The sequence below is a fragment of the Rhinoderma darwinii genome, chromosome 7, assembly GCF_050947455.1.
Source record: "Rhinoderma darwinii isolate aRhiDar2 chromosome 7, aRhiDar2.hap1, whole genome shotgun sequence".
Classification (NCBI taxonomy): domain Eukaryota; kingdom Metazoa; phylum Chordata; class Amphibia; order Anura; family Rhinodermatidae; genus Rhinoderma; species Rhinoderma darwinii.
In genome coordinates this window covers 80,308,039-80,333,759 of record NC_134693.1, presented here as the reverse complement: position 1 = coordinate 80,333,759, position 25,721 = coordinate 80,308,039, and the positions used below count along the sequence as shown (strand labels likewise).

Genomic DNA, 25,721 nt, shown 5'->3' with positions numbered 1-25,721 from the left:
GTGTCGGCCGATAAAAATTGCTGTTTTGTATTCGTTCCGCTTCCGTTCCACGTTTCTGTTTTTAATTGCCGATTTTTACTCGTTTTGCATCAGTTTTTTTCCTTGTCCATTTTAAAAACGAATGAATTTCATTTGTACATTTTTTTCCCCACACTGCCCCCTGTAGATACGGCCACCCTGTAGGTAATGCCACCCAGGCCCCCTGTAGGTGGTGCCACACAGCCCCCCTTGTAGGTAGCGCCACACAGCCACCTGTAGGTAATGCCACACAGCCCCCTGTAAGTATTGTCACACAGCCCCCTTTTACATAGCACCCACCATAGATGGCACCACCCTCCATTCCTGTAGATAGCACCACTGTAGGGGACCGCACCAGGAGAAGTCCCTGACGTGACTGTCCATATACAGACAGTGAAGTCAGGTACTTGTCCAGGAGCTGAAACACCGGCCAATGCGCCGGGGATTCAGTTTCAGGAGTAGGGGACCGCACCAGGAGAAGTCCCTGACGTGGCTGTCCATATATAGACAGTGAAGTTAGGGAATTCTCCTGGAGCGGAATCCCTGGCCACAGCTTCGGCAATGCTATGGCCAAGGATTGGGGATTCCGCTCCTACAGGGAGCAAGAAAATACCCTCCTCCTCACATGCACTTCACACTGTGAGAAGGAGAAGAGAGCGAACGAGCGGCAGAAAGCTCGGCCGTCACTCGGATCACATCTGAGTGACAGCCGTGCTTTACACGGCCCCACAGACTTTTATGGGAGCCATGCGGCCGGGAGAACAGCCGAAAAGAGGGCATGCTCCATTTTTTGACGGCCTGGTTTACAAAAAAAAACAGCCGTCACACACCCCGGATTCCCGGTCGTGTGAATAGGGCCTTACTATATAGCCACACATTTTTATACACAGATATGTTAAAAACACAATCACAAACACAAGAAAACACACTGCATGTTGAATTCAACCTGTAAGAAAAAAATAAAACGCAATCCTCGTGATATAGATTAAACATCAAAAAGTGTGCACGAATGGCTGACCGGAGTCCGTTGAAGAGTAAAGCATAAGATAGCTGTTTGCCGACAGCTATTTCTGCCTACTCCACCATAGAAATGCATTCTCGGCTTAGCATGTTTATTTCAAATGAAGACACACCTCTGGCGGCAGCTTATCACCCGTGGGATCAAATCATAGTGCATGTTAATATTCAATATACCTGAGCCGTCTTTCTCCCAATATCTGCCACTGAGAATCGGCCAAACCCGCCAATATCTGCCAACTTTTCTCTCACGTGCATGGCAAGCATTACTTATTTTGGACCCCTACTATTCATTCTACTGTAGCTAAATGTAGTGTGCTTTGAGTGAAGATCCTTCTAAAAGAGGCTGTCTAGCCTTTTGCAAGCTGCAGAAAACCATTCTGAGCTGAATCTGTCAGTAAATGCATTTTATTTAGGGAAAAAAAAAAATAATAAAAAAAAAAAAAAAATCACACAGAGATGCAAGTAGCCCATTCAATCACTGTGTAGAGCTCTTGCAGCCTGCCCTAACACTGAAGTCCCAGGTAGCGGTTGTCATGACCTGTCTGGGAACCTTTATAGAGAGTGACTCATTGTAAAGTTTGGGCATACAATGAAGAATTTCCTATCCCTATACAGGTTTCTGGGCAGGCCATGACAACTTGTGCCCGGGTCCAGAATGTACAGATAGGTTACAGTAGTGGCTTTCCAATGGATACCTATGGATTGCCAGTTCTGCAGAGACCACAAAGCTTAGACTTTGGGGCTGAGTGGGCACATCCACTATGGCCAATAGCTGTATTTTCAGCTTTTGCCTAGTCTATCACTTTGAATGTTTTTCTAATTTTGCAGCGGAGGACGAGTTTTGTGCGTATATGCTCATGTAAAATTATATTCACAAAGATTTAGTCACATCAATATTTATGAAATCTTGGTAGAACATCACTGTGGAACGCAAACACATAGGATTAAGTACTGCTAAAGATATGCAGAGTATCTTTCTTAAATTCCCCAGATTATCACCATTAAAAAACAAAATAAGAGTTGTATGATGAACATTTCAATAATGTGTATATAACGTCGGCAACCAGAAGTGTAAAATTTGCAAACAAAGTATGGCTTATATACACAAAACAGGACAACCCTTGTAATAAAGGCAGCATATTCACTATTAATAAATATTGTATATAGTGCGAACAAGTAGTATGTGTTTGCAGTATTTAAAATATGTTCTACAATGTCTCATTCTGTACACAGTATAAATTAACACGTAGTCTGGACAATCATAGAAATGTAATGCTTCTGTACCTATTCAAGATCTGTTATAGCATTCGATCACACAAGATGTGGTTTTTCTTTTTTTGGGGGGATGGCGGCAAGGAAAGCAAGATACAGTGGTCATGTAGTTAAAATAAGTTATATCAGTGTAAGTGTATAGCTCCACAATATTGGAAAACTAATTAAGTAGCAACTTGCTATTATAAATTCTATCAAAATAGCTCCCTTTATCTGTGAAAATGATGCAAAATTACAATATAACAAGATCACCCCCTCCAAAGACACGGATAGTTGTTAAATATCCGATCGCTGGGGGGGGTGGAGGGGGGGGGGGTCTGAACGCTAGGTCCGCAGTGATCAGGAGAATGCCCCCCCATCCCACCATGAACAGAACGCAAGCGTGTCCGCCGCTCCATTCATTCTCTATGGGACTGACAGGAACAGTCAAACGCTGTCTTCATCAGTCCCTCGGAGAATAAATGGAGCAGTGGACACGCATACTAACCACCGCTCTGTTGACTGCAGGACTCGGGGGGGGGGGGGCACGTTCTCCTGATCCCAGTGATTAGACCCCCAGCGCTCAGATATATATCATCTATCCTGCAGGAGAACATCTTTAATGCTGCTGAAAATAATTTAAATTTCACAGTTTCCATAGCATTCAGCAGTCTATATATTATCCTATAGTCTTATTTTGTGAATGGGATAGGGGCTATAGACTCTGATAAAACAACCTCCAACTAATAGCAGGGATTGAAACCACAGGGCATCTGAATTGGTCCTGCAGCCTATCGATGTGACACTGTTTTGGCCTTCTTTGAGCAGATTTCACCATATGGATACGTTTAGTATGTGCATTAGGAGCTTTCCTGGCAAACACGCTAAACGGGATGTGAACACGGCCTAATACTTTCTGAAAAGTACAGGACAGACCCGCTTGTGTCAGATAAAGGCAAAATTGTGTTGTTTTGCTGTGGCGTTTTTAAAAAAAAACAAAAAACGCACTGTTTCGCAAAACTGGTGCTTATTTGCACCAAATGGCGGCAAGATGCAATTTGACCGCAACATGTTGTTGCACTCTAAGGGTGAGTCTACACATAGCAGCTTTGTTGCGGTTTTGCAGCAATTTTTGTAAAAATACACGTGGCCTCACTCGATTTACAAATATGTCTTACATTGACAAATGCTGAAAACATAACCTGCTGTGTCTCCTGGAAAGATTTTAGAACCACTGGACAATATCGGACTCTAAAACAAATAAATGTTAACACGCAATTTACTCCTTTAAACATCCTTTGAAACAACTTTTTCAGTTCAGTTTTACAGATCAAATTACCTGGTGAGTGAAACAATAAACCTTGATATTAATTCAAATAAACGATAAAGGGCTCAGAGCCATAGGTAATATCTTCTACTCATGTTCCTAAATCCAGTATTAGAATAGTTTTCTGTTATATCTTTGTTCAAACAGGAATGATCTTGGCACATGTAATGTTCCTATAAGACTTTCTCCACTATATGCACACGTTCCCCCTACTCAGTATTATAATTCTGACCGAGAGCGCGTTATTCGAGGACCTTTCCTGATTTCTTTCCGTTTCTCTTCCTTACGTCTTCGCTTCTCCTCTTCTTTTAACGCTTTTTGAAAGGCATCTGTATTGGGTAAAAACTAAGAAACAAACATCCATAATTACATCTATTAAACTCATAATGCTAATTCATACAATAATGAATCGACTTAATAATCAATAAATTTTTAGGCACAGTCCCATATTTCCAAGAAACTATAGTTCACATATATCTTTGTTCTGGTGCATTTTAGTCCAAATCTGCTGTGCGGCATATTTATTAATCATTTGCACCGTTATTTAGCAGCATTTGCACCATGCACGTCAGTTTGTAAAACGGACGTAAAAAATGCCATAGCTTACTACTTGGCCAGATTTTCAACACATTTATGAGAAAAGTTATAATAAAGTAAAATATGGGAAAAGAAGTTGCATCTCTCCTTCACACAGATTCCGGTGAAGAAAAAGTGAAGTTTAGCCAGTGTGAAAGTTAATGGCAGTGATGTAGGTTGTGACAAATTTATCAAAGGGGGCAGATGCAGCCATAAATTTAATCACAAGATATATCGATAAATTAGCAGAACTTTAACGTAGACATTGGCTAAAATGACACACCACTTATATTAAACAGAAGGCCACAATTATGATAACAAAGACATTGGCCAACATGTATCAATACTATCACAGCCTGAAAGAACAATTAAAATATATCTTTATGGATTACTGATAAAACTGGCTCGTAAGCCCAATAGTATCTAAACAAGCACAAGCAAGCGGTCAGAAAGGGGAGAAGCGACTTCGGGTATTAGGAAATGCATCCACCCGGAGACCGCAAATCACTCTTTATTGTAAAATATTCCTCTGAACCCTTGCCACCAATTGATAATCCTATGCGTTTCAGTATCCCCTACATCATCAGGGATTACATTCTCATTTGGCCGGTTTGCACAATTACTGTGCTTTTTCGGTCTCCTGGCGTGAGACCGAATAAGCACAACAGAGTAATTAGTGTAATGCAATGCAAGAGTGAGGATGCATTTTAACACCACAGGTGTTTCGTAGATTTTATTAGCATTGGGCAGTGGAAATGAAAAATAAAATTTTTGTTCCAATAAGATATAGCTTTAGCTCAAAATTTTTCATTTTCTCAACAAAGGAGAAAAAGGACCCCAACATTTGTAAAGCAACCTCTTTAGAGTACAGAAATACCCCACATGTGGTGATAAACTGCTGTTTGGGCACACGGCGGGGTTCAGAAAGGAAGGAGCGCCATTTGGCTTTTGGACAGCAAATTTTGCTGGATTGGTTTCTCTGCACCACGTCACATTTTCAAAGCCCCTAACGTACCAGTACAGTGGAAAACCCCAAAAAATTACTCCATTTGGGAAACTACACCCCTTGAGGAAATTATTAGTGTAGTAAGCATTCTGACCAAACAGGTGTTTCATAGATTTTATTAGCATCGGGCAGTGACATTTTTTTTTTTTCCCAATAACACATAGCTTTAGCTTAAAATGTTTTATTTTCTCAAAAAATAAAAGGTGAAAAAGCACCCTAACATTTGTAAAGCAATTTCTACAGAGTACGGCAACACCGCATGTGTGGTGAAACTGCTGTTTGGGCACATGGCAGGGCTCAGAAGGGAAGGAGCGCCATTTGGCTTTTGGAGGCAGATTTAGCTGGAATCATTCTCAGGTGTCATGACGCATTTGCAAAGCCCATGAGATACCAGAACAGTGGAAATCTCCAACAAATGATGACATTTTGGAAACGACACCACTTAAGGAATTTTTCAAGTGGTATAGTGAGCATTTTGATCCCACATGCGTTTTATACAGTGGGCTGTAAAAAATAAAAATTTCAAAGAAAATGTTGCTTTAGCCTAAAATTAATAATTTTCACAAGGGGTTAAAGGAGAAAAAGCACCCACAGTTTGTTACACAATTTCTCTTGAATACGGCAATACCAAATATGTGGCTGTAAACTGCTGTTTGGGCACACGACACAGATCAGAAGCGAAGATGAGCTATTTTGCTTTTAGAGGACAGATATTTCTGGAATAGTTTTCAGGTGCCGTGATGCATTTGCAGAACCCCTAAAGTACTAATCCAATGGAAACTCCAAAAAATGAACCCATTTTTTAAACTACATCTACACGCCCTAGCAGCCATCGACACCCCACGATCGCGTTGTGGGGGTCTAGATAGTGTTGTAACCCCTTACATTTGGTGGTCTCTATTGACCGCCGCATATAAGGGGCTAATCGATCCTGATGTCTTCCCTCAGTACTAAGGCGCTAGTAGCAGCCAGTACTGAGAGATGCCGAGAATAGGGGCAACACTGTGTGCTCAGTTAGTAAAACACGTAAATTAATATGCTGCAAGCACAAGGACCATTGTACTGCAGTTAGTCAATTCAAGTGTGGTGGTTGGGGAGGGGTTAATGCCATATCGGCACTTTTATTTGGTAGATACTGCCTGACTACCTAAGAAGCTAAGGACTCATCCACCACAAATGTTTTGTTGGGGGGTATAAACTTTGGAAAAACTTTGATAGTAGTGGGCAATTAAAGGTCTAATATTAGAGAGCCTATGAAAACGTGGGCCCTGTGCAGTCAGTGACTGTTGTCGTAGTGCAGTATACAGTATAGCTTCAAATCGCATCCTGCTCATTACTCTACAGTAAAGCGAGGTGTTATATAAAATCAAGGGAACAAATGTCTTTAATGCTTGGCTTTTTGACGAGACCAAAGCTTAAAAAATAAGCCCCAAGGAGGGCGTGGCCAGTTATGAAGGATTGAAGACGTGTCCTCCTGAGCACCCTGCCTATACTTTGTTAAATCGACTAGCATCCAGCTTTTTAAATGGGGACAGCATCTAAAAAACGGAGTACGAGACCCACGACTCGTTCTTCATCCCCACAAGGGGATATCAGGGCTTACTTTGGACGGAATGTGCCGGCACAGCAGCAGAGCCAACGCGTTCATGAGGCCCAGGCCCGGACGCAAGATGGCCGACAGTCTTCATCCCCCCCCCCTACCTTATCACTAACCTCGAGCCTGCCCAGATCGTCCACCCTCCCGCTCCAGGGGAATTGTCGGCAGCTCTCCCCCCACAACACTCTGGGGAGACTGCTGCCCGTCGACCCACGTCTGCAGCGGTAGCCGCACAAGATAGCCAACCGGACTCGGGGCCACCGTCTTGCAGCTCACCAGTGCCTCCGGATCCCTCCACGCGGCAGCCCTGCAGTATCCTCAAGACTCCAGATCCCTGCGGGAGCCCATGGTCTGCTAAGCAGAAGATCTGATTCCTCCCGCCAGCGTTCAGCCTGTGGGCTGCCAGCACTTGGATAATGCCTGCTCCAGGCCACAGTCACAAGCGGCCCAGTCACTGGAGGGACCCTGCGCTCTCTATGGATTGCCACTGTCTGCCTCCTTTCAACCGGAGCCCTGCGGACATCATACCGCACACCCTGAGGCGTTGCCTCCGTCCATGGGGGAAATCGCACAGCAGACTTCATGGCCAACAGACCGAGTACAAGGGCTCTACACCCCTAATGCCTGTCTCACCTAGCAACGCCAGGGCTCCAGTACCCTATATTTCCCAACAAGGTCAGCAGGTGGCTGTGAGATCCCCAGAGTGGTCCTCTAGTTCCTCTTGCGGGAGTCCCCCAGGCCTTTCCCCCTCTGCCGCACCTGCAGCTTTGCTCCCCTCACAATGGCCATTATCGACTGGCCATTCCCAACATTATGGGCCTCTGACCACCGCTTCACAGCCAATTGGGACAGAGCTAACCCCCGAGGGACTTCCTGCTATTTTCCAGTGGGATACGTCTCTTCCTATGCCCGTACCGGTTTATAATCCAAAATGTCATGGTGCCGACAGGCCTGCAACCCTATCGGACATATACGTCAGTTGGTTCAAGCAATACTCACTAAGGATGACATGAGGTCCTGACATGAGGTCCTTAGCTAAACAAATTGTGGAGGATCGCAGACTAGAATGAGCTCAATTTCGCACTGAACTCTCCTCCATTACTACTAGGGTCGAGACGCTGGAAAGACAACGTGATGCAGACTCCCTAACTCTCAGTTCTTTGCAATCAACCGTACATCGTCACTCCACCCTCCAACATCTGGGCGACATGGAGTATCGCAACAGGAGAAATAATCTTAGAATCCGTGGGCTCCCTGAATCTGTCCCCACGTTTTACAGGTTAGGCAGCAGTCTGTCATCTGGCATGAAGGCTCTCAAATACGCATTCTACCCGATTTATCCAGGCGCACACTGGCGCAAAGGTCAATCCTCAAGCCATTACTGGAGAGATTACGTGAGCAGAACCTCTCTTACCGTTGGTATCCCTTTCACACGGATAGTCCGACATGAAGGACGTGTATTTACCTGGAGGTCACCTGACTACCTCTCTCACTTTCAGAGAGACCTGCGTCTCCCTCATCTGTCTCTGGCGGACTGGCCATTCTTGTTGTCCTACACTGCCAGCAGACATCCAATCAACCACTCTTCCCTTCCATCTCAACTAAAGGGTCGTCCTCAGCGGGGACCTAGGAGGAGATCCAGATGACAGGAACCTGCAGCATCCCCTTTGTTAGAGACTGCTCGATCTGCTTTATATTTGTGGACATTTCTCAATGCTTTGTGGCTACATAGCATACCACTGTTAGGGTATGTGCACACACACTAATTACGTCCGTAATTGACGGACGTATTTCGGCCGCAAGTACCGGACCGAACACAGTGCAGGGAGCCGGGCTCCTAGCATCATAGTTATATACGATGCTAGGAGTCCCTGCCTCTCTGCAGGACAACTGTCCCGTACTGTAATCATGTTTTCAGTACGGGACAGTAGTTCCACGGAGAGGCAGGGACTCCTAGCATCGTACATAAGTATGATGCTAGGAGCCCGGCTCCCTGCACTGTGTTCGGTCCACTACTTGCGGCCGAAATACGTCCGTCAATTATGGACGTAATTAGTGTGTGTGCACATACCCTTAGTTTGCCCTAGTACACGGTTTCCCCACATATGTGGACATACTTTAGAGTACTCCCCCCTTTACCTGACCCTACCAATGTGAAGTTCCTGTCCTTGTTTAATCACATGTTGCTTAGTTATTTTGCCAGTCTATCAAAGCCACTTTATCATTAGGTCAGTGGCACCGACGGCTCTGATACATAGCTGTTACTTTCCCCTCGTAGGTTTTCGACCATTCCAGGGCGCTCTTAGTGTCCTATGGTTTCCTGAATGTTTACACTTAGGTCACGCGGCAGTCTCCCGGATACTGCTTTTTTTGTTGTTGTTTTTTTTGTATTTTAACCCCTTAATGACCAGCCTATTTTAGACCTTAATGACCAAGCCATTTTTTACGTTTTTCCATCGTCGCATTCCAAGAGCTATAACTCTTTTATTTTTGCGTCGACATAGCTGTATAAGGTCTTGTTTTTTGCGGGACAAGTTGTACTTTTTAATAGCACCATTTTGGGGGACATATTATTTATTGATTAACTTTTATTAACTTTTTTTTGGGGGGGGGGAATAGAAAAAAACCTGAAATTTCGCCACTCTTTTTCGCGTCTTAAATCAACGGCGTTTACCGTGTGATATAAATAACACCATAACGTTATTCAGCGGGTTGTTACGATTGCAACGATACCAAATTTGTATCGTTTTTGTATGTTTTACTACTTTTACACAGTAAAAACGCTTTTTTTTCAAAATTATTTGTTTTTGTGTCTCCATATTTGAAGAGACGTATAGTTTTTATTGTTCCGCCGATGCGGTTGTATGAGGGCTTTTTTTTTGCGGGAAGACTTGTAGCTTTTATTGGTACCATTTTTGAGTAGATGCGACTTTTTGATCACTTTTTATAACATTTTTTTAAAGTCAGGATTCACAGAAAACAGCAATTTTTCCATAGTTTTTTATTACATTTTTTACGGCGTTCACCGTGCGGGTTAAATAATGTTATAGATTTATAGTCGGGGTCGTTACGGACGCGGCGATACCAAATATGTGTAACTTTTTTACTTTATTTTGTTTTTTTAATAGTAAAGCATTGTGTAAGGGGACACATTTTTTTCACATTTTTTTTTTCATTAACTTTATTAAACTTTTTTTTTACTTTTTTACTAGTCCCACTAGGGGACTATAATATGCTATTCTCCGATCGCTATTGTAATACACTGCAATACTTTTGTATTGCAGTGTATTACTGCCTGTCCGTTTAAAACGGCCAGGCATCTGCTAGGTCATGCCTCCGGCATTATCTAGCAGGCAGTCGCTCCAGGCAGACCTGGGGGCCTTTATTAGGCCCCCGGCTGCCATTAGAGACACAGACACTCGGCGATCGATCGTACACTCAGATGCGGTGCACGCTATTGCACACCGCATCTGAAGGGTTAAATGGGTGAGATCGATACTAATATCGATCTCACCCGGCAGAGCAGGGACGCTCCCAGCCCTCAGCTGCCTCTAGTAGCTGAGAGCGGGGAGATTTGACACTCCCTGCTCTGTTTACTTTATCCTGATGCAGTGCCGTAAAAAGGCACATGCATCAGAATAAAGCCCGTTAGTGGCCGCCGTTAAAAGGCGTATTGGCTCACTCACTCTTTCCTCTCTTCGGCTATCCTCCCTCTTCTCTTCCCCCTTTGACGAACCTGGACCCATGTTTTTTTCTCGCTATTGCATATGGTCGGCATACTGATTCCTCAATCGAACTGATGGCGGATGTCACAGTAGCTTCATTCAATGCCAAGGGGCTGAACATTCCGGAGAAACGGGCACAGATACTCCATCACCTGTACAGACGTAAGGTCCACATCGCCTGTTTTCAGCAAACACATTTTAAAGGAAGGTCACACACCCACCATTAAACACAGATTCTATACGCACTGGTACCTTAACAACAACTCACTGGCGAGATCCCGTGGAGTTGCAATAGCTATTAATAAATCCCTTACCCATCAAATAATTATTAGTTATACGGTTGACACTACAGCCGGTTATATTATTTTAGTTCTCACAATTGGAGGCAACGCTTAGGACCCCAACCATGGCCAAGTATCCTTTTTAACGGCCCTCATTGACACAGCCCTCCCTTTAAGTCTGGGGCATTGTACTGCTCTGCGGATATTTTAATCTTACCCTAGATCCGACCCTGGACAATTCCATCGGTTGCTCGAGTGTGGCTTACAATGCCGTTAAAAAAGTTAAACGCGCTCTTCTGCGCCTGCAACTGTGCGATGCATGGCGCCTCCAACATCTCACTGATAGGGATTATAGTTACTACTCTCCTCCGCATGGCACCTAGTCACCTGGCCAATATACTCATCCAACATCCCGCTCTCCCTTGGGTGACTTCCACATCCATTGGTAATATTTTGTTGTCAGACCATGCCCCTGTATTTTGCACTTTACAACTCCCATTTCTCACTAAAACTTCCTGGACGTGGAGACTCAATGAGACTCCTCCTGGAGGAGGTCTGTCTCTCTGACCTGAAACAATCTGACACCACATCTCCTATATTGCAGTGGGAAACCCTCAAGTGCGTACTTAGGGGAATCCTTATAAAGCATGGTGCCTGACTTGAGAGAAAGGGCTCACGCCTTCAAAATTGCCCTACAGAAAGTCTCCTCTCTTGAGATGGCACATAAACATGCACTCTCTAGCTCAATTCTGCGTAACCTACAGTGTGCTCGACAGGAGGCCAGACATCTTTTAGACTCGGCACATAAACGAACTTTGCAAATTTGCTGTAGTAGATTCTACGAAAATGGCGACAAGAGTGGCCGCATGTTGGCCAGAGCAATCTACAACAGGCCTCTTAGCTCATACTACACCTGATATTGTTAAAAATTTCCACGCTCATTACTCCAGCCTTTATAATTTACGCCCCCCCCCCCCGTCTCCACCCGGGGCCCAGGAATCTCCCTCCACCCCTTTTCAATGTTTGTCCACAGAAGACATAATGGACATGGAGGGAGACTTCTCCGTTCCAGAAATTCTCGCTATTATAAAGGATCTTCGGGGGGCGGGGGGGGGGGGGGAAAGAGTCCGGGATCGGATAGATATACCGCTCACCCCTCTAACTCTAATCCCTTAACGCAATTTTCCATGAAGTCCTGTTTCCTCCTAACTCTACCCTGGTGCATGTCGTGGTCCTCCCTAAACAGGGTAAAGACCCCCAGTTGTATGCCCATCTCTCTGCTTAACGTGGATTTAAAAATTTATGCCAAGCTCCTGGCCAATAGACTGAACAAACATCTACCCACCATGATTCACTGAGATCAGGTGGGTTTTGTGCTTGGATGGGAGGCCCGCGACATGCTCAAGACCCTAGGCATTATCCATCATGCCCAATCCCATCACACCCCCCTCATGTTTCTTTTATTAGATGTCCAAAAGGCGTTTGATAGAATCTCCTGGCCTGCTCTCTGCTCCACCCTCCATCATATAGGCTTAGGCCCTTTCTTTATTGCTAGAATTTTTGCCCTTTATCAGTGTCCCTCTGCGCGGCTCAAAATTAACGGCTCTCTGTCAGAACCTTTCACCATACATAATGGTACTAGGCAAGGCTGCCCCCTCTCACCTCTTCTCTATGTGCTGGTTATGGAACATCTTCTGGCTTCTATTCGAGGCAATCTGGACATACAGGGTATTTCTATAGGGGGGAGTAGAATATAAATGCTCTGCATTTGCTGACGACCTCTGGTCTATCTCATGAACCCGCATATCTCACTTCCCTCGATGTCGGAACGGTCTCGATTTGAAACCTGGTCTAATTTCAAAATCAACCTATCCAAATCAGATGCCCTCAATGTGTCACTACCAGACACTCTAGTTGCCACTCTTAAAACGAATTTCCCTTGCGTGGCCTTCTAAAGACATAACCTATCTGGGAATGCATATTATGGACGATCTTTCGTAATTGTACTCCACTCATTTTATTCCCTTATTGGATCTTTCCATAGAGATCTGACCACTTGGAATAAAACGGGACTTCTCCTGGTTTGGGAGAATCAACATTTTGAAAATGAACCTGCTCCCTAGACAGCTGTATTTCCTGCAGACCATTCACATCTTCATCCCTTAGTCATTCTGGCTCTTTATTCAAAAATGTTTTGGATCCTTTATCTGGTCCTCCGGTTGACCGTGGATAAATAGGGCTGTTTTCACTTGCCCTATGGATGCGGCGGGTGGGGTGGGTCTTGAGGGATTGACGCCTTTATTATCTAGCCACACCACACGCACACATCCTTGACCTTTTCCAAAACCAAGACTCTAAATTGTGGGTACGCCTGGCCCAAGCTATGTGCCCTGCTGCTCTCTCCAATTTCCCCTGGACATTGCACTTATTTAAAAGGGTTACACTCCAGGCTTCCTTCACTATCCCACAAACTCTTATAATACTACGCTTAATGAGGTCAGATGGCTCTCTTATAGATACCTTGGGCCCACTGACCCCAATCACGGATAATCCAGACACCCCACCCCCCCCCCAGGTTGAGGCCAATGCTCATTCCTTGGTGGCACCCTCCAACATCCTCTACACTTTTCGCATGTTTTGAATGACTCCACTATACTTCCGTTGGCTTCGGCACGATCAGATGCCACGCTTTCCTCTAGACAGCTTTATGAATACAACCAGTTGGAAAATTTTTATACTACGACTAAAAAACATGCAACCCTCCACTTCACGTTAAACGCTCACAACAGCCACTCTCATACTGCACAGCCTGGGAACGGGAATTGAACAAACAATTCACTGAAGCACAGTGGAAGCGCTGCTTCTACTACTCCCATAAGGCCTCTTTGGCCACCCGTGCTCAAGAGACCAGCTTTAAAATAGTCTCTCGGTGGTACCATGTCCCTACCGCACTCAATAAATGGTATTCCCTGGTCCATGATAACTGTTGGCGCTGCGGTGCACCGGGTGGCTCCATGACACACATTTGGTGGAGCTGCCCTCTACTGAGGTCCTTCTGGGAAGCGGTACTTAAACTTATCCACAAAACCACTGGATTCATGGTTCCGGATTCCCCTCAGGCGACGCTATGGTTTATGTTCCCCATGCCCATGTATGCATACAAACGATCTCTCTTTAGACACTTATTACAGGCAGCGAAGTCAGTCATTCCACGCAAATGGAAAATAATAGAACCCCCTACTTTGGACGATTGGTTCCAGGAGGTAGCGTTGGTGCAGAGGATGGAGGATCTCAATCGCCCAAACTCCAGAAGCGACCACTCGCTACATAAACACCTGACTTCAGTGGAACATTTTCCTTTCGTTCTCCATGTACCATACATTAGTTAGCTAATGTTGTCCCTGCTATACCGAATGGAAGTGGTATCTTCCCTCAGGTCGGTTCTCTTCCAATGTGCCTATCCTCTGGCAATTGTACCAACATCTTCTAATGACATTGTAGCTATCGGATGACCTTCTGCCTTTATTGTATTATCAATACTCAGGATCCAGGTTCGTCATGTCCCCACCTTCCTTTTTCTAATCTGTAGTACTTTGTACTGGCTTCTTCTCTATATCTCTTCTGTCCTTCTTCCTCTAAACACGTATGGTCCATCTCATTTGCTAGCAACCACCGCCAACATAGGCCTACGTTGCCAGCATTTATTTTGTCGGGGGTCGCATTGGACCGGCCCACCTCTTTCCGGCTCAGAGTCATCCCCTTGACTCTGATGGTTCTATTGGACTGTCTATACACTGAAATTCATACGGATCTTTGCCTGTTCGCTGGATTTTATGTATTTCTTGTATGCTTTTTGAATCTTTGTATTTGTATTTTATTTACTTTCTGTGGATATAAAATAAAAATTCTTGAATTTGAAAAAGATAAGCCCCAAAACGTCAAATCCATTGAGTTTATGGGGTTCCAAATTTGGCCTCTCGCATAAAAGGAGTTGGGGTTCTGGGAGATGAACTGATCCGCAAATAGGTTGGTCTGCTGGACCATTAAAATTGAAAAAGGGTATAAAAAAAAATAACGTTTAAAATAATCTATGGGGCTAAACCCTGCTGTATCAACTTGAATGCCTGAGGGGGCTGAAAATTCAGGCACCTGGGGGGTATAATGGACTCCAGCTACCAACGTCAGCTCAGGCAGAGCAGGACCTCTTCTGGGCCGACGGGGAGGATGCAGACTCCGAGGCGCTTGATACGGATGAGGATGAGAGCTCGAACTAGGCTTCACTTTCGCCTGCACTGTCCATATCGGAGCAAAGCATTTCATATGCTTCCTCGGCAGTGAAAACCCTTCAAGCCATATTGGGTGATTTCACAATCGCGTCCCAGCTAATTAGTATAGGAACGAACTAAAACCACAAATAACTACGCAAATTTCTTTATATTTAAAAAAAAAAAAAAAACGCTACTACCAAGTAAGCAACGAGAATGGACCGGCGGCAGCGATCCTGCTGTATTTGATGAGGATACCCTACCAACCAGGGGAAAATCTAGATGGCAGGTGGCATTGCTACCCAACAGGGAACTCAGGCAGTGTGCAATCAAGGGACACAGCAGGGCGATGGCGACAGAGTACTGCGACAGGTGATGGCTGGGCACAGGTCACAGCAGGGCACTGTGGGTGAATGAATAGATTAATTAGATGACCATTGGGAACCAATGGTGGTGATCACTGGGCAGAAAAAAGCAGATCTGAGGGTTTTATCACTTCACATTTATTGATCGCTTGATCTCTTCACTAACACGACCGAAAGTGACACACAAAAGAGCTTGTCAGAGAAGGAGATGCCTGTTAAACCTGCCTCCTATGCTGTGATTGGCCAGTCAGTACTGACTGGCCAATCACAGCGCTTGCTGGCACAGGACCATTCCGATTGTCCCGGTGTCAGTGAGTCCTGCCCGGCATCTGTCGCTGACTGTTGCGGTCCTGGCGCTGTCACTATGTCACTTAACACAGTAACAGTTTAAAGCGAGGACGTGACAGTACGCCTGACTGTGGTAAATCACTTGTAATCTGGACGTGCAGTCACGTTCATTTGCAGGAGAGGGTTAAAGGGGTTTTCCTCTTTCTGAAAACTGATGACCTATCCACCGCATAGGTCAACAGTATATGATCGGTACGTGTCCGACACCCAGACCCCGCACCGATCCAGCACTCCGGCTGCCGAACGATGTCGCCGGAAGCAGATGACTCCGGTCAAAGAATAGCGGCCGAGTTGCAGTATTGCAACTCATCTCCTATTCAAGTGAATAGGAGCAGAGCTGCAGTTCCGCCGAACAGCCGCTATGCAGTGGTCGAAGTAATTTGCTTCCGGTTCCAACTACTGCATCCCATTCCAAACATCCGGTGCACGGACGCAGCCGGAGTTGCGGATCGGTGCGGCGTCTGGATGTCGGACACCTACCGATCATATACTGACTACCTATCGGTTGGATAGGTCATCAATTTTCAGAAAGTGGAAAACCCCTTAAAAGCAAACATTTCAGGTGACTTTTCAGAATAAGCTGTCATATGTCTGAACATGACGAATATCATTATTTCTGGCCATTATATTACTTGAATATGGCATTTAGCAGTTTCCTCCTCTGCAGGCTCTAATCTCAGTTTTCCCTGAGCTATTGGGTGGAGCCTAACGGCTAACATGTCTCCCATATAAAACCAATATAGAGAAGAGGAGAATCCTGCTCTCCTGTCTCTCTGTAGAAAATCCACAGAAACCGCAGCAGTATGAAGGACATCATATAGCAGTAATGAGTTGTGAATCCAGCAATGCGGTGAAATGCGTGTATACGTAACACTTACTAGAAACTGCAGTAACATATATTTGTGTCTCTCACTGCCGCTGCACCCTCATTTTTCTCACAATAGACTTCTATGTCAACATGTAACCTGATCCTTCAGTGAGCTGGCAGTCCGTCTCATTTTGAGAAGACTGATTTAGCTGTAAATTCAGAGTAAACAGTTAGGAGGAGGGAGGGGGAGCCTGATAAATTGAGAAAAAGGCATTTTCCTCTAATAAGATATATTACAACGTTTCTTATATTTGCTTGTACTATTGATTCATGCAAGTTTGTTGAAAAGTTAGTGACCATTTAAGGAAGCGGCCTATTTTGGACACAGCCCCATTTTTTAAAATCGATCATATGTCACTTTATGTGGTAAGAACTTTGGAATGGATTTACTTATCCAAGTGATTCTGGGACAGTTTTTTCGAGCAAAAATAAGCTTATAAGTTTAATAGCAGTTTTCCAAATGTTCAATAAAACTATAGTAATTTATTCCCTACCACCAGTTGCCATAGCGACCCATCAAAAGCCCACAATCGCATAATGCGGACGCGGTACGGAAGGAGCCCCATTCCCTCTGTCAACCACAAGGAAACTGCGGTCGATATGGAGCGGCATCTAAGTGGTTAAACAGTCGGGATGAGAGCTAGCTCTGATCCGAGTGGTTACATGGGAGCCAGGCTGCATATTACAGGAAGCTCCCACTCTGGATTGCGTGGGCATATACAGCATTTAGTGGTAACCGCTTCCCACCCATGATGTAAACGTACGTCATAGGGCAGGAAGGGGTTAAACGATTGCGGTTTCTTACCTCCAGTAATCAGCTTGAAGTTGAGGGACTGATTGGACAATCTCTTTTTGTAAAAAAACAGCAGACAACCCCTTTAATGCTTTTATTTAAAAAATAAATGCACTTTAAAATCCACATATTCAAATAAGGAAAATAAACTTACTTCCATATTTTCAGTCCTAAAAGGATTTCGATAGTCGGGGGATTTTTCACTGATGCCCAACTCCTGAGACATCTAAAATAAGAAGTTAGATGTAACCACAGTGTAGCGGTCAGAAATATGTGCGGCAGTATATATACTGTACTGTGCAGCAGTTCATATATTGCACCTATAAAGTATATATAATACCAACTTCAAATAAAGCAAAAGGAGCGCAATATTAATCCAGCAGTGAATTGCTGTAATAAGAAACACATTACGTGTAAAGGAATGAAGAAAGGAGAACAATGCTGTGAGCGCTGCTCCAGCTAACTGAAATCAGAGACAAATATGTTTACATGCATGGACATAAGAGAGTAGTTCTCCAACATAGTGGGTTAAGGCATACCAGTCCAAGAAGCTGGGAATGTGGACCGTCATCAAAGATGCCACTCAGGTTACAAAAGCCGATACCCCACCGAATTAGGTTGTTCCAATTTGAATTTCGATCAAAATAATGGTGAACAATCTTGGGAAAACGTAGTACGACGTCACCAAAGAACGCAGAATTCTCCACAGTATGTGAATAGGCTAAATAGTTACATAAAGAAGGTGTTAATAAGATATAATAATAATAATATTAATTTATCTAATAGGCACAACACTAAAGGCCAAGATCATACACGCCATTCTAATGCAGTTCTTATTGAAGTTTTTGCCTCCGTTTTTAGAGCCAAACACAGGAGTAAACATAAAAGAAAGGAGATGCATCAGTCTTTTTTTCATAACTTTTCTTTCCAAAAACTGCATGTGTCATCCTGAACTAAGGGTATATTCAGACGTATGAAAATAATCACTGGTTATCAACCAAAAATTGGTTCTATAGACCCCGTGGCAAAAGTTAATCACTGGAAAAGCGTATCTACTAATAACTTTTATGGAGTATGCTTTAAAATCAACTAAAAGGGTGACTTAAAAAAGTTCACATAAATAAATTAATGAGGTCCCTAATCCATGGAATATGCTCGTATACCCCATTACCCCAATGAGGGCTGTGTTTAGACGTAGAAAGCTTAAAGAAAATGATTATTGAGCACCATTCAAGTCATTCAGTGCTTGCTCATTTTACAATAATAGTCTATATCAGATATTTATTTTCTGAGTTTATGAACATACAGATGCTAGTGACATAAGAGACTGGTAATGCTCGAACACAACAGTCATTTGGTTCAGAGGGCACTGCGGCAGCATCCACAGAGGGCACTGCGGCAGCATCCACAGAGGGCACTGCGGCAGCATCCACAGAGGGCACTGCGGCAGCATCCACAGAGGGCACTGCGGCAGCATCCACAGAGGGCACTGCGGCAGCATCCACAGAGGGCACTGCGGCAGCATCCACAGAGGGCACTGCGGCAGCATCCACAGAGGGCACTGCGGCAGCATCCACAGAGGGCACTGCGGCACTATCTAAAAAGGGGCTGCCCAATCTTGACATATGAGTCTGCCAAATGCTGCCAACTGAGCCGCCGGACTGCACGTGGAGAAATATCTCAAATTTTAAACCTAGCGGTATTATTATAGTAATGTAGTATTAATTTTATAGTAATGTAGTATTATTATAGTAATGTATTATTATTATAGTAATGTATTATTATTATAGTAATGTAGTATTATTATAGTAATGTATTATTATTATAGTAATGTATTATTATAGTAATGTAGTATTATTATTATAGTAATATAGTGTTATAGTAGTTCAAATAAGTAATTTATTAACAATAATTTTGTATTGTATCAAATTTGAAAGTAATGCGGCCTGTCAACTTCCCATTTTTTCTATATGCGGCCCACTTACCCTGCCGAGTTTGAGACCCCTGGTCTAAACACAGCCACCATTGAGGTAATCGTGAATACGAGCATATCCCATGGACTAGGGACCTCATTCATATGTGAACTTTTTTAAGTCACCATTTTAGTTGATTTTAAAGAATACTCAATAAAAGTTATTTATTAATATTAGTGGATACCCTATTCCAGTTATTAATATATTTAGACGTAGAAGTCATGTCACGTTTTATTTCCACGACTACCGCAAATTTGCTACTTCAGCGCAATTTGGCGGTAAAAACAAAGAAACAAACGAACAAGCTATAACCAGGTGTGGATCATAAAGGACGAGGAAGTATAAATGACAGATACTACTTCTCCTCTTACTTGAATAAACTCCTGGTTTTGGCTTCAATAGCTGCATCAAAAAACCTGAACAAGTTTTCATCAAAACATGTACTAGAACACTTACTATGTGAAAGACAAATCTATGTTCAATAATTTTTCCACTAAAAGGAACCTGGTTGATATAGGGGAGGGGAAGCGTATTGTAAACATACCTTTTTTTCTAGGTCATGCAAGGTGCATGTCTGAGAAACCGACATTTGATTCCTCGGCGCGGCGGTTGCAAGTGCCTCTTCCTGAGTGACAGCTCTAGCGGCCAATCAGGAGACCGCTCAGAGCAAAGCGGCAGGACTTGCAGCATGCAGTGCAGGAGCACTTCCGCATCAAGTCCCGCCACAGTGGCACTTGCGATTGGCGCACAAGTGGAATTAAAAATGTTCTCTAGGTTTAAAATGCCGTCCCCCTTTCCTTAGATCACCCTGTCAACAGTTTTAAGACTTCCCTTTAGGTTATGTGCACACACAAAATAAAAAACTTCTCAAAATACGGGGATTGTTTTCAAGGGAAAACAGCTCCTGATTTTCAGACGTTTTTTTAAGCCACTCACGATTTTCGGAGCATTTTTTACGGAAATTTTTGGAGCTGTTTTTCTATAGAGTCAATGAAAAACGACTCCAAAAAAGTCCCAATAACTGACATGCACTTCTTTTTTGCAGCCGTTTTTTTTAAAAAACGACCCATCGGAACAGAACGCCATTTTTCCCTTTGAAATCAATGGGCAGATGTTTGGATGCGTTCTGCTTCCGATTTTTCAGCCGTTTTTCGGGATGTTTATGGCCCGAAATATGGCTGAAAACACTCCATGTGAACATACCCTTAGAGCGACTATCCAGTCCAAATAAAATGTTTTACCATACATTGCAAATGTATAGTCAACATTACTGCTGCTCCGCTCCTGAATGATCCGGGTCTCCTTACTTTTCGCTCTCCAAAATGGCACCGGTGTCCAGCGGCGCCAACGTCATCAGCGCAGGTCCATCAGAGGGCAGTAAATGGGGTTGGGGGGAGCGTGTCCCAGACTTGGGACTCAGGTGACCATTTTTAAGTGCAGAAAATAAAAGGCTGAAATGTAGGCCGGACCATAATGGTGTAGAGCAAGATGTAGGTTTACGATACATTTGCAATGTAAAGTAAAAAATAAATCTTTGGACTGGGTCATTTTAAAACAAACCTGCCAAGAAACACAAGATGAAGTGGACATTAGCCGCATTCTGATTTCTTTGCCATACAATTCATGGTCAGATGACATTATTTGCTTTATATGCGAGCAAGTCATGAAACTGTTTCATAACCGATTATATTTCTAATCTGACCTATTGTAATCTGTTTTACGTAAAGTTAAGAACATAATTATTATTAAAAGGGAATGCATCATTAAGAAAAGGACACATTATGTAAACCACATTTTTTATGGCAAATCAGATTTTTCCCCATTCCTAATTTCTTCCATTTTTCCATATTTGTCACACTTGAATGTTTGAGGTCAAACTACTTTTTAATATTATACAAAGATAACCCAAATTAACGCAAAATGCTGTTTTTAAGTGATAATTTCATTTATTGAAGTTCAGCCCTACCTGGCCGTATGTGAAAAAGTAATTGCCCCCTTAGCTACTACATTAACCATTTAACCAAATTCAATTGACAATTAGGTTCAATTTCACTAGGCACACCCAGGCAGGATTACTGGCAGACCTGTTGAATCTAAACATCACTTTAAGAGGCTCTGTCACCAGATTATCAAATCTTAATCTCCTATTGCATGTGATCGGCGCTGCAATGTAGATAACAGTAACGTGTTTTTTTTTTAAAAAAAATATCATTTTTGGCCAAGTTATGAGCAATTTTATACTTATGCAAATGAGCTTTGAAATGGACAACTGGGCGCGTTTTTTTTTCGTATTTCCAACTGGGCGTGAATTGTGTTTTTAACAACTGGGCATGTTTACTTGTTTTACTAACTGGGCGTTGTGAATAGAAGTGTATGATGCTGACAAACAGCATCATACACTTCTCATCATTCCCACCCAGCTTCTTTCACTAAAGACACACAGCGTGACGTCACCCACAGGTCCTTCAACCTTGTCGTCGGAAAAAGAAGATACATCAGCTGAAAGGCGTCCAAACGGTTAATATGCTCATATGGAGCTGTGGTGTCTTCTCTCTTCCGACGCCAAGGTTGAAGGACCTGTGGGTGACGTCATCACTCCCAGCCAGCTTCTTTCACTGCAGACACAGCGTGACGTCACCCACAGGTCCTTCAACCTTGGCGTCGGAAGAGAGAAGACACCACAGCTCCATATGAGCATATTAACCGTTTGGACGCCTTTCAGCCGATGTATCTTCTTTGTCCGACGACAAGGTTGAAGGACCTGTGGGTGACGTCACGCTGTGTATCTTTAGTGAAAGAAGCTGGGTGGGAATGATGAGAAGTGTATGATGCTGTTTGTCAGCATCATACACTTCTATTCACAACGCTCAGTTAGTAAAACAAGTAAACATGCCCAGTAGTTAAAAACACAATTCACGCCCAGTTGGAAATACGAAAAAAAAAAAAAAACACGCCCAGTTGTCCATTTCAAAGCTCATTTGAATAAGTATAAAATTGCTCATAACTTGGCCAAAAATGATATTTTTTTTTTTAAAAAAAACACGTTACTGTTATCTACATTGCAGCGCCGATCACATGCAATAGGAGATAGGGATTTGATAATCTGGTGACAGAGCCTCTTTAAATAGAACCTGTCTGACAATGTTAAGCAAACTAGAGGTCTATAGAGCAGCACATAATCCCACTTTCTAAAGAGCTTCAAATAGATTTCAATGACTTTGATTTGTACCAGTCGGAAAAGGGTTAAAAAGCCATTGTTAAGGCTCTAGGACTTCAGCGAACCTCAATGAGAGCTATTATCCACAAATGGACAAAAATTTGGAACAGTGGTGAACCTTCATAGGAGTGGCCCACCTTCCAAAATATCAAAGAGCGCATCGACGACTCATCCAGTTGGTCACAAAAGAACCCAGATTAACATCTAAACGAACTACAAGCCTCACTTGTCTCAGTTAAAGTCAATGTACACAATTCCACAATAAGAAATACACTGGGCAATCCATGGGAGAGTTGCTAGGCGCAAACCACTGCTGACCAAAAAAGAACACAAAGGCTCATCTAGCATTTGCTAAAAAACATCTGGATGGACTTTTGCGATAATATTCTGTAGACTGATGAGTCAAAAGGTTTCATTACATCTTGTCAACAGTCAAACAAGGTAGTGGTAGTGTGACGGACTCGGTTTTACTTTACTCCTGCAGGTCCTGAATGACTTGTCATAATTGATGTCTCCATGAATTCTGCTCTCTATCAGGAAATCCTTGTGTAGAATGTCCGCCCGTCAGTTTGTGACCTAAATCTCTAGTACAGTTTGATTCCGCAGCAGGACAATGAACCAAAGCACACAAGCAAGTCCACTTCTAAATGGCTAAAAAAATAAAACTTAAGGGTTTGGAGTGGCCAAGTGAAAGTTCTGAATTGAATCACATGGAGAAGCTGTGGCAAGAACTTAAACAGGCAGTTCATGATCGAAAACTCTCTAACGAAGTAAAACAATTCTGCAAAGAAGAATGGGCGAAGCTATTGGAAATGTTTCATTGCAGTTGTTACTGCCAAGAGTAGGACACCCAGCCATTAGGTTTAGGGGGGCAATTACTTTTCACATGGACAATATAGGTTTTGAATAAATCTTTATCCTCAATTAAATGGAATGATCATTTAAAAGCTGCCTTTTGTGTTTACTTGTGTTGTCAGTATCTTATATTAAAATTGAAGAAATCGGGCAAGAGGCCAGCACTTTTTTACAGCTCTGCATATACAAAAATAAATAAAATAGACAAACATTCTATTTTGTGAAGCTCATTTTTCAACTTTGCTGTGGAGGCTAGAGTAGGGTCAGCAGAGTTATAATGACAGATCTATTGTACTGCTGAAATCCCAGGCTATATTCATGTCATGTTTGTACTATGCAGGTCAAGTATTCCCCACATGCTCAGACATTTCTTCTCAGGGACCCACTGATATTTCTACAGGTGGTGAATACATACCCGTGACTAGCAATACAAATAACTTTGTGTACTGCAGTGTGAAATGTGTATTCCGTCCTACGAGTAAGGGTCAGTTCACACAGCTATTTTTGTGCGGATTCTGATGCGGAAACCAAATCACCCCCCAAAAGCCACCCACAATTTTTGCATTGGATTAATTTTACATAGATAAAAACAAACAAAAAAAACACTGCAAAAAAACAGTCATTTTAGAATCTGCCTAAAAAATCCTGAAGGAATTTTGAAGCAGATTTTTTTTCTGCCTGACAAAAAGCTGCGTGTGAACTTACCCTAACACACTGCTTACCTGTGCTTTCCTCCCCCCTCAGTACAGAAAGTAAGCAGGCACACTAGACACTGCAGAATAGGCCCCGTTCACACGTTTAGGCTACATGCACATGTTGCAGCAAAACCGCAGGAAACTGCAAGAAATTCGCAGGAAAAAAACACACCTGATGCGTAAATCACTGCGTTTTCATGCATATTTCTGTAGAACTACAGAGATAGTATTCGCAAGAGGAATCGTGGGATAAATTGATATGCTGCGGTTTTTGAAAATATGCACCGCGGGTCAATATACGTCCCAAAAAATACTTCACCATGGACATGATTACCTGGAATCTCATTGTCTATGCTCGTACTGTATTACGCTGTGGTTTTGCTGCACGCAATATACATCGTGTGCATTGACCCTTAGGTTTCAACACAGATTTCGGCACGGATTTCACGCCGTAATCCGTGTCAAATTTGATGACAATTCAAAGTATATTTCGCATTCAAAGTATTTTGTAACCCTGTTCACATGCAGCGAAAAAAAAAACCTGCAAAAATAAGACGCATGCTACTTATTTATGTTGAAACCGAACTGAAAAATTTGCGGATTAGCCCCCCTCCTGTTGGACATTAAAGGGGTTATCTGGGGACAAAAAAATAAAAAAAATTGCTTTGAATTCATATTCTTTATGTAAAAAGAAATCGCTTATGTACTTTAATTAAAAATTTGGTACTAAATGGTGTCGTTCAAACCTGGTGAATTGTGTCCGGAAGTCCTGGAGCTTTTCTAATATTGTTGATGCGCCGACACGGCCCAACGTGACTGAGGACTTGCTTCCTGTGCTGTTCATGTTGGCGTGTTATCACTGGCATGACCGCAAGAGGCTGTCACATTGCCTTTTGCTGGAATCCCCGAGCAGAGCATCAGCTAGCGCTTTGCTCGGGACTCAAGCACTGCTCACGACATTTGGTCAGTGACTTCAGGGGTTTTGCTATAGCTGGAGTTCCCGAGCAGAGCATCAGCTGATGCTCAGCCTGGGGACTTCAGCATTGCTGCCAATGTCACTGTTACTGTCCATATATAGACAGGGACGTTGACAGCAGTAGCGGAGCCACCTCCGAGCAGAGCATCAGCTGATGCTCTGCTCGGGAGCTCCAGCTATAGAAAACCCCTGAAGTTGCTGACCAAATGCTGAGAGCAGTGCAGGAGTCCTGAGCAAAGAGCTAGCTGATGCTCTGCTCGGGGACTCCAGCAATGTGACACCCCTTGCGGTAATGCCATTGATAACACACCGACACGAACAGCACAGGAAGCAAGCCCTCAGTCACGTGGGGCCGTGTCATCAATATTAGAAAAGCTCCAGGATTTTCGGGAACAATTGACCGGGTTTGAATGGCACCATTTAGTACTGAACTTTTTATTTAAGTACATTAGTAAGCGACTTCTTTTTACATAAAAAGATGAATGCAAAGCAATTTTTGGTCCCCGGATAACCCCTTTAAGCAAAAAAAAATAACATGTGATACCTTAAAAAAAATGAAGAATTC

At 43.3% G+C, this 25,721-nt stretch overlaps 1 protein-coding gene across 1 annotated transcript in view; it reads right to left on the bottom strand.

Annotated features, from left to right (window-relative positions):
• Positions 1–3,550: 3,550 nt before the first annotated feature.
• CCDC134 (coiled-coil domain containing 134) overlaps positions 3,551–25,721 on the bottom strand; it is a 62,436-nt gene continuing 40,265 nt past the window's right edge. Inside the window, exons 5-7 of the mRNA XM_075833606.1 lie at positions 17,980–18,161; positions 17,595–17,666; positions 3,551–3,961 (exon numbers count right to left, since the gene is read on the bottom strand). Coding sequence (XP_075689721.1) covers positions 3,836–3,961; positions 17,595–17,666; positions 17,980–18,161 — 380 coding nt within the window. The 3' untranslated portion in view covers positions 3,551–3,835. The remainder of the gene's footprint in view (positions 3,962–17,594; positions 17,667–17,979; positions 18,162–25,721) is intronic.